At 38.2% G+C, this 9540-nt stretch overlaps 1 protein-coding gene and 1 long non-coding RNA gene across 2 annotated transcripts; one reads left to right on the plus strand and one right to left on the minus strand.

Moving 5' to 3' along the window:
- The first annotated feature begins 863 nt into the window (after positions 1–863).
- LOC115752872 (defective in cullin neddylation protein AAR3) lies at positions 864–6766 on the plus strand. Its single transcript, XM_030691271.2, has 9 exons — positions 864–1252; positions 1762–1894; positions 2304–2355; positions 2558–2633; positions 2763–2845; positions 5060–5156; positions 5716–5761; positions 6030–6106; positions 6183–6766. The coding sequence occupies exons 1-9, from the start codon at positions 1198–1200 to the stop codon at positions 6515–6517; spliced, it is 954 nt and encodes a 317-aa protein (XP_030547131.1). The 5' UTR covers positions 864–1197; the 3' UTR covers positions 6518–6766.
- On the minus strand, positions 5058–5496 carry LOC125316251. Its single transcript, XR_007199557.1, has 2 exons — positions 5385–5496; positions 5058–5302 (listed from the first exon to the last, which is right to left on the minus strand). It is a non-coding gene; the product is annotated as an uncharacterized LOC125316251 (long non-coding RNA).
- Positions 6767–9540: the final 2774 nt, after the last annotated feature.

Genomic DNA, 9540 nt, shown 5'->3' on the forward strand with positions numbered 1-9540 from the left:
AGGGTGGTAGGCGAGGGCGGCAAAGGCTGGCGGGGTTGCCGGCGCCTCGATGACGCGCCGGCCACCTTGCCGAACCAGAAGTGAGGGCCACCGGGAGAGGGTCAAGCCCTCTCTTTGATCCGGGTCAAGGCTGGCGGTCCCCGCCCGGATCGGGGGTCACCGGTCGTCGCCCAATCACCGGTTGGGGGTTGCCTAGTCAAGGAGACCCCCGCCCAATCTCGGGCGATGGCCGATGGCTCCCAATCTTGGCGGGGACCGCCGACCCCGACCTAGATTAAGGGGAGGGCTCGACTCTCTTTCGGTTTTGGCGAGGGCTAGAGGCCCACGCCTTTGACCCTACCCCGACAACCCCACCGGCCTTTGCCATGCCCGCCGACCAACAATCGGCGGCCACAGGGGGGAGGGATAGCTCTCTTGCCTATGTATGTGTGTGTGTGTGTGTTTTTTTTTTTTTTATAATCGGGGAAAAGAAAAAAATGAATAAAAAATTAAAATGTGAAATGACGGAAATGCCCTTTAGGCCAAACCCTTTTTTGAAACATTATGGCCACGTCGGGCCCTTAATTGAAATGTATTATGTCACTTTGGGTCCTTATTTGAAACATAGTTCACTTGGGGCCTTTATTTGAAAAAACAAGAGGACTTCATGTCCTTTTTTGGATTTTTCCCTTAAAATGATAATCAACTTTACCCTTCAACTTATTTACCAAAAAAAAAAAAAAAAACGTTACCTTTCAACAAGTTGTAATATTCTTTAAATTTTTTCACTTGTTTTTTTTTATTTTTAATATTCTTGAGTCTATTCTAGAGAAAAAATTTAAAATAAAAAAAAATTAAAATAGACTCAATGGTAGCTTGCTACTTTATCTCTCCTCTCCAAGCATCAAATAGTCCAAAGAAGTTCCAAAGGAGCGAACTTGATCCAGAGCTCTAAGCATCAAGCACAATCCTCTTTTGCCAGATTGTCTGTGATCGAGTCCAATTTGAGGCGACTCACCTTCTTCTGTCGTAGCGCTAGGAAATCCCAAAAAAGAATTTGGAAAGAAGATAAGAAAGGATTCCGGAGGAGCGAATTTGCTTTAGAGATAAGGCGTTTATCGTGTGAATTTCTGTGTGTCTACTCCAACCTAGGGTTTCGATTCGCTTTCCCTGAACAAAACCTAGCTGAAGCCAATAGCCCTCCACAGTTCTTCGCCGATGGATCCCTCTTCCGATCACATGGATATATTCGACGTCTACAGCCGATTCTGCGGTAACTTGAAACGTGCCGTTTATTCAATCTCTGTTCTTTACGGCGAGTTCATCTTGGTCGTTTATCGCAAGTTTTGAACCCGATCTTGTCGTTTCTTATTGTTTCATTGGTTTGCGAGAAGTATTAAAGGGGTGCTGCGTGACGGTTATTTTCTTGATTTTGACTGGGGGGTCTCGGTTGCCCATTTATTTGTCTGTGGTTCTTGGTGGTGCTTTCACTTTTGAGTTCCGATTTTTTTATTTGATGAATTGGCTTGCTCAAAGATAGATTAAAGCAAAACGGGAATGCAAGGTGTTTGATAGAATGTCAGGCTGAGTTCAGCTTGGTCATTTGGTCGATTGAGATTGATAGACCATGCGGGAGTTCCCTTTTCTGTCTCTTCTACTTTGTGGATGCATTGTTCACTGCTGCATTATCTAAAACTGGCCTGTTGCGTGTAACTGATACGGCATGGCATCTGCTCGTTTGTCTCCTTTCTGGAAGTTGATCTAGCTTAAATTTGCTTGCAGACATTAAATCTGGAATTGCTTCTGCGCGTGCGGAAAGAGGTCTGAGACAAGGTGACAAGTCTGAAACAGCAAAATTTTCGAGGGAGGCATTGGCTCAGCTCTTAAAATATGTTGAATTGAGATTGCCAATGAGGTATGCACTCTATGGCTTAGGCATGCTACACGGTGGAAGTTGCCTGCCGTATATTTGTCAGTTTTGGACATAAGAGTGCATATTGAATAAGATATTTTCTTGTTTCAATCCCCGTAAACCCATAATTTGATTCACAGTATTAAGGCAAAATGTTGAGAATTTTTGTGCCTTCTGTGCACTCTTTGGCTTTTAATGTGTCATAGGGCTGTCTGGTTAGTTGAAATATATGAGCTAATTCTATCGAGGGATATCTGTAAAGATGGATCTTACAGTTTTAAGAGGAGCTTCCTAGAAGGCCCATCAGTTTGAGTTTAGAGGTTTTAGTATCTTTTTAAGCATCAGCTTTGGGCATTTTCTTAAATATATTCTCTATGGTTTTTCTAAAGAAGTTTGGTTGCTTTTGTGACAGGGATTCAATTTTTAATGAGCTCTTCAAGCTTATGTTGCGATTGAACTTGCTGGTGAGATTATGTCCGCGGATTCTTGTCTTTTTCCCAATTTGAAATGAATAAATTCTGATAGAAGCATTTTTCAAGCTGGGCGTATGCAGTTGTTTCACCCGTGTAGTTCATTTCATGCTTTATCGCATAGCAGCATGACTGGCATTGCTAGTTTTATATGCTGTTGATGGATTTTCTTGTTACTTGTACTCTGTTCTTGCAGGCTGATTTTGCAGAGTTTGCATGCTTCTATGAGTTTGTTTTCTTCATCTGCCGTGAAAATGGACAAAAAAACATCAGTAAGCTGCTCCTTTTTGTCTATATAATTTTCAATTGACTCTCTTATTGCCAAATTATTCTCCTGAAAGAATGTCTATGGTAGCCTTCATTTTATTAATGCGATTGTTCTATCCTGCATGATTGGGCAGCTGTAAGCAAGGCTATTACTGCCTGGAAACTTGTATTAGCTGGGAGGTTTCGACTGCTTAACCAGTGGTGCGAATATGTTGAGGTACTGTTGCTCCATTCTTTGCTCTGTGTTCTCTCAGTATGGTAAACTAAGTCAATATACTCCATGCCAACTGCAGAACCATTCACTATGTCACCCTTATCACCCGCAGAAATAAACAGAGATCTTGCATGGTCTGTCAATTGACTATGTACTATTTCTGCAGCCATTTTAGTTGCATACACAACTATTTCAGTGAGTTGATAGACATGCCCTAGCTTGAAGACAGTGGAGCATGTTTAAACTGATGACATTCAAAGAACTCTCTCTCTCTCTCTCTCTCAAACAGTGGACTGCAAATGTGCCACTTGGTCTTATTCTTCTCACTCATAACTTGGCCCCCTCAGAACCCCTGCCTCTAGAGTAAGTCGAGGGTATCCTTTTACATTCAAGACACTTAGAAAAATCTGAAAATTACCAAAGCAGCTGAATTAGAGCAGATTTACTCCACATGCTGGGCCATCCACAATATCAAATACATCGTTAGCATGATTGCAGTGGCCTTGGACATAGTATTACCTTTAATTTGTTGAAGGTTGCTTTTAGTAAGATCTCTGTACTTTGAATTCAAACTTGGAGTTTATTGGTGGCACTTGTGTTGAGCAACTAAGTAAAGGGGATATTACAGTTTCCAATGCATTCACTACCTTAAGTATACTACATTTCTTATAGAGTGTGCTTGACAGATGATGCTGGACACTCAAGTACCAGCTTGGCCTCCGATGCAGTTCAGATCATTCAGTTAGTGGTCAAAACTGGTCAAAACCTGGCCAACTCAGTGAGAAATGGACGAACCATTTCGATTAGACCAGATTAGATGGATTTTGCACTTTGTAAAAGATAAGTTGTGATGACGCGTGAGAGTCGGATCATGACCTCCTTTTCCCTCTTATTGACTCTCAACTAACTGGGCTATGAACATACTTGTTAATACGAAGGCTGTAGAATTCTTTTAAAAATACACTATTTTCGAGAAACACGGAAAAAGACCTTTGGAGATTTGAACCATGTCCTTTGGAACGTGGTGAAATGACCTTGCCAACTCGGCTGCGTGATGCACTTATGCTAATTCTGCATTTTGTGAAGTATAAATTTGTATAATTTTGAACAGTATGTTAAATAATCAAACTGTGTGGTTGGATCGGTTAAAACCATGTACTTGTTGGCCAATAGGTATGGCCTTCAGTACAGGTTTTAAAACACTGATGATAATTGGAAATGATAGTCATCTGTCATCCTTTTATGCTGTGCTGAGTGCGTACTTTTGAAGGCGAATTACATCTTCTATTTGATTGAAGCATTCATTTTGTGGCATTTTTGGCTGTTAACAAAGTTTCACGTTCGCACTTCATTTAGATCCCATATGATTAGGTACAAATGAGCAGGCTTGACACCCTTGTATAGCTTCTTCGATTTCTTGACAAAGAGAATACTGAAGATGTACACTATACCAAAGTGGAAATAGCATTAGCGTCGCTTCACCGTTTTTAAGTGGCTTTTAGTTAAAGAGAGTTCGTGTGCTTTAAATTGGAATTGAGTAATCTTGTGGAAATGATAGTTATCTACCTTCAGTACAGGTTTTAAAACACTGATGATAATTGGAAATGATAGTTATCCACCATCCTGTTATGCTGTGCTGAGTGTATACTTTCGAGGGCAAATTACATCTTCTATTTGCTTGAAGCAGTCATTTTTGGGTAATCTTATGGAAAATGCTTCTTAAGCTTTTCTAGCTGTGTGATTGGTCCTAGGTTTTGTGGAAGTAGAATAGAAGTTAGTAGTACTGATACCTGTGTTTAACGAGAAGTGAACATATTTGTTGGATGATTGTGGTTCAATCATAGCGGTTTTCTTAAAAAAACTTGCGGTGATTGGTAATGATAATTGGGCACTCAGTCATAGCAGTTTTCTTGGAAAAATTGTGGTGATCAGAAATGATAATCGGCTACCATTTTAGGGTAGTTGAGTGTCAACTATTTAAGTTAAGTACTCTATTTGCATGGAGCTGCCAATGTTTAAGCATCTTTGACTGTTTTTGAAGATGCTTCAGGTGTTCATTGTCTTGAATACTTGTTTTGGATCAAGGACAATTAGTACACTTATGGTCCTGTTTCTGACATTTTGATAGCATAAGTTCTCTTCGGTTTCCCTGTTTTTCTACCTCCTCTATTTTTCTAGTGATTCTCTTTAAGGAAGTTGAAATATTGGTTCCTCCAGAAAAACCAGCGATACAACATCTCCGAAGATACTTGGCAGCAAGTTCTAGCATTTAGCCATTGCGTACATGAAACTCTAGAAGGTTATGATCCTGCAGGTATTGAATCTTTATAGGTCCTCTGAACTTCTATTGCGTTGTTGAGATGGTCATTTCTGTGATGTGTTGTTGTTAAGCTACTTTTGGTCCACCAGTCCTGCTTTGCGATCACTTTGAAGATGTGGCAATAAAGGTCACTTTTGCAACTCGACTTTCCATAGAAACAAGCAGAGACATTGTGGTCCAGGGCTTTTGTGTGATTGTTTTTTTTTTTTCTTATGTCCATACTGGAAATCAAATTTGGCATTTTCTTAACTCTAATAGTCTTTCCTGAAGGACGTCATCTTTGTGAAATTTATCCAAGTATGGCACGTCGTAATGGTACACTTTTGAGTTACACCTTTCATTTGTCTCTCCTCTTTTTATCTTTTCTGCTTACTTTATTTGGTGGACCCACTTATTTCAGCTGGTCGCTGTAGCCTGTAGGAATGAATTACTTGGGTTTAGGATTATCATGATGTTACTGTGAAAGATGACTTCTTCGATGAAATATATTCTGTCATTTTTCATGAAAGCTTCATGCCATTAATTATCTGTGTTTACTGTTGTTTCTTTCCAGGTGCTTGGCCTGTCTTAATAGATGATTTCGTTGAGCATATGTACAGGTTCGTTAAGTCCTCACTGATTTCCATAACCTTTTTTGGAGAGGCCTGAATTGTTCAGGTTTTTCACTAATCAAAGTCATTACTTTTGTAAAACCTTCCTTACTTCTGCTTTCATAAAATCTAGTGAGACTGTTTTATTAAAACTTCTTGCTGTTTACGAAAAGTCATTTAGCTATAACTGTTATTAGGCTAATCGGTGCCTTTAGCTGCATATGCACGTGTATGTGACGGTTTGATCATGTGCTGATGCATATTTCCTTCTGGGCAGGGTATCGGGATCCAGCAACAACACTAACTTCCATTGTACCTGTGACGATTCAGAACCTCACGATGACCCTCTCCCCAGTAAGCCAACTACACAATTGTTCGTTTCCGTTGCTTCGGGTTAGCAATCATTTCCTGTAACTGGTGTTTATTGCAGGATTGAAGAGCTATCATGGTTTGAAGAGGAAGTTTAATGACGAGGTCACAAAGGTTAGTGAGGGACTTTCAGAAACGTGCATTGAGGACTCCACCCACGATCATTGGTCCGTGATTTCCAAGAGAAGGCAAAAGGTGAATTCGTCTTCAGCCTTCGAGGATAGCCCTCTGACCGATACTCCTGATGACTGCATGGAAAATGTCAGACACAGTAGTCCTCTTGGCGCCAAGTCTCCATGTGCAGTCGAAGGTTGCTTATCAAAGGGCTTCGCTGGGCTCTTCTCCGGGCATTCCTATTTGCCATACGACGGGGAAAGAAGAGTTTCCTACACGTGAGAGGTGTTATTTTATCTATAAAGCGGGTTTTGGTAGATGACGTAGTTTCCATATACCGATTGCTATGCTTGGGGTGACCATTCTTGCGCTCTCATGCCATCTTTTCCTGGGTTCCCCACTTTGAAGTACTTTTGCCTGTTACAAGTAAGAAGTGATCTGGTCCATGGGTAACGATATGATTTTGTCAAATGCCAATATTACATTTACTCAGAACGATTATTGAGTATTTGTTCTTTTTCCTTTTCTTTGGCATATAATGGGTTTCAAATCTAGCAAACCACCCTTACCGACGTTTGCGGAGAAAATTACCAAAATATCTCAAAACTATTGTGATTATGTCAATTTAATCTTAATTTTTTTTTTGCTAAATGAGTTTTAAATATTTTATTTGTGCCAATTTAATCAATCCGGTCAACTTTGGTCGGCCGGTGGCAATTTTTAATTGTATTTTAATATTTCTTCAAAAAATTTATTTATTTGTAGTTTTTTAATTTATTTTGTACTTTTGTTATTCTTTTGTCTTCTCTTTCTTCCTCCATCTGGCGATGTGCCACGGGCGATGGTTAGTGAGGATGAGGTGGGCCTCGCCAGCCCTCACCTTTGGCTGGTCACCGATTTAGCAATTGGTTGGAGGAAAGAGAAGGGAAAAAAAAAAAAAAAAATAACAAAAATTAAAATATTATTCAAAATTGTCACATGAGTGTCGATCGATCAAAGTTGGTTGAAAGGATTGAATTGTTACAAATGAAAAAAATTTAGGATTTAATTGGAATAAAAAAAAATTATGACTGAATTGATGTCATTACAACATGTTTAGAATTTTTTTTGGTAATTCTTTCAAATATAAGGTCTTCATTTCATCATAAGTTGTGCTCAATATAGTCTATGCGTTTCTTCAAAATAGTTGCAAATGGGTGTTGTCATGGAAGTATTGTGTTGAGCCACGTCTCGTACGATCATAAGATTTCATCCTCCTATGCCCGCATTTGTTCCGTTTAAGAAGACAAAAAAGTCTTGACCAGATCAGTCGAGTTAAAATTAAAGATTCGTAATTTGTTCAACCTCACTCAGATGAGTCGGATATAATTGGGATTGTCCTGTCCATTGGAAGGAACAAGAACTTTTACATGGAAAGTCTTGTTCAGAAATCTTATTGCTCAAAATCTGATTGTGGTTCTTGCGTAAGGGTTTTTAGTCCCACAATTACAAAAGATTTAGCATATATGGTATTCTTGTCAGTTTCAAGAGATATGTGAGCTCCAATTAATCGAATTTGGAGCTGGAAGAACTTGATTAAAAGAATTATGCAAGTTCAAGTGTCGACATTGAACGTTCAAGGACTTGATCTCAAGAGAAGTACAAATTTAGAGACCAAAAATGAACTTTACCTACTATATAATTCGCTATCATAATTACATAAATTTGACCATTTTACATAGCATATTAGTATACTGACATATCCTATTATCAAAACCTAACAAATTGCATCCTGATACTTCAAAAATTTATAGCATGTTTGGATATACTTCACATTTTAATTTTTGCTTAACTCATATCTTGCATCGGATGCACTTTGACTTTTTCTTGACACAAAAAATTGGAGACTTTATACTGTCGATACGTAGATTAACATATAATTTTTGCATATGAAATTTGGATAATACTTAAATTTTGATTGGAAAAAAAAAACATTCTTATATTTGATGAGTAGCAAACAAACAGGCCAAACTTTTATTTTGTTTTGTTTTGTTTTGTTTTTTGGATAGGTTCAACTGACACATTACATCCTAAACTATTGACAAACCTACTGTTTGCATCCACAGTAAGAATGTCACGACAGGTTGTTTGAGGTCTGTCCGGGGAACCATAAATATCTTGGGTTTTGTGCGTCCTTGTGTTCTTTATCAAATCAGTTAGCTTCGGCCTTCATCCAACAATTTTAATATTCACCACGCCATCTACTCCAAATTAAAGAAGTGGGTGCAGTACGTTTCCAGCCTTCGGAACTTCTATGGTCCTTGTATAAAAAATACGGGACCGGTCGAGTTCGATTTGAGCTATTAGATTAAGATAGAGTAAATATTGACCATCCGGTGATTTTAGAAAAATAATATTTTTTACGAACTTTTAAGGAAAATTGCTACTATAAAACTGTCGATGTTACGATCAATTAAGAAAAAGCACGGCATGCAAGGATGTTTACTCACTAATAGGGAAAGGAATGTTATTATCATTGAGGTAAGTTGTTAAGAATAGGTAAAAGTTCACAATAAGCCTCTGTTTGTTTCGTGAAAAATGAATGAATGATTCGAAAAACATTTCTAAAAATGACTACTTGTATTATATATAAAGCTGAATGAACTAGAAACATTTTCGTTGTCCAAGGAAATGCATACACATAACTTGTTGTTGATAGTGAAAATATTTTCCATTGATTAATTATTTTAAGCAATACAAGTGATAGTTTTTAGAAAAATATTTTTCAGAGTTATTCATTTTTTGCAAAGCAAACGGAGCCCAGGTTGAGGTTATTTATGAGATCTCATGAAAGTCACAAAGCTAGGGATTTCAACCTCATGAAACTATGAGGTAGCTTACTAGGTTTGAAGAATGATTAATAATTCTTCATTTACGAAGACTTAGAGGAAAATTACACTTATCATGGAAAATTACAATGTATTGATTTTGTCGCTTAAGACAATTTTTGGTATTTTACTATGCGTTTGAATTTATTGTTAAGTGTCAACATTTGCAGGTTACACTCTCGACAGCCAAATTATCATCCACAAAAGGTAAACGAATTACTAGATGAAATTTCTAGGGACCGCAGAAGAGCCCTTCCATTCTTGATCACTCTTTAATTCGTAATTATTGTTTAACTTAGGTTTGAAATTTGTATTGATTTAAGATACTGGCTTCGATGATGTACCTATCTAGTCAATATTAGTTCGCTAATAGGAAAATTCATGAACATCTAACGTGACAAGCAATATCTTTTTTAAGTAATAGCTTACTTAAGGTCT

Source organism: Rhodamnia argentea, chromosome 8, assembly GCF_020921035.1.
Source record: "Rhodamnia argentea isolate NSW1041297 chromosome 8, ASM2092103v1, whole genome shotgun sequence".
NCBI lineage: Eukaryota > Viridiplantae > Streptophyta > Magnoliopsida > Myrtales > Myrtaceae > Rhodamnia > Rhodamnia argentea.

Coding starts and splice junctions, on each gene's coding strand:
- LOC115752872 (XM_030691271.2), top strand. CDS start 1,198: ATGGATCCCTCTTCCGATCACATGGATATATTCGACGTCTACAGCCGA. Junction 1,895..2,303: donor GAATTGAGATTGCCAATGAG/GTATGCACTCTA, acceptor CTTTTGTGACAG/GGATTCAATTTTTAATGAGC. Junction 5,157..5,715: donor AGAAGGTTATGATCCTGCAG/GTATTGAATCTT, acceptor GTTTCTTTCCAG/GTGCTTGGCCTGTCTTAATA.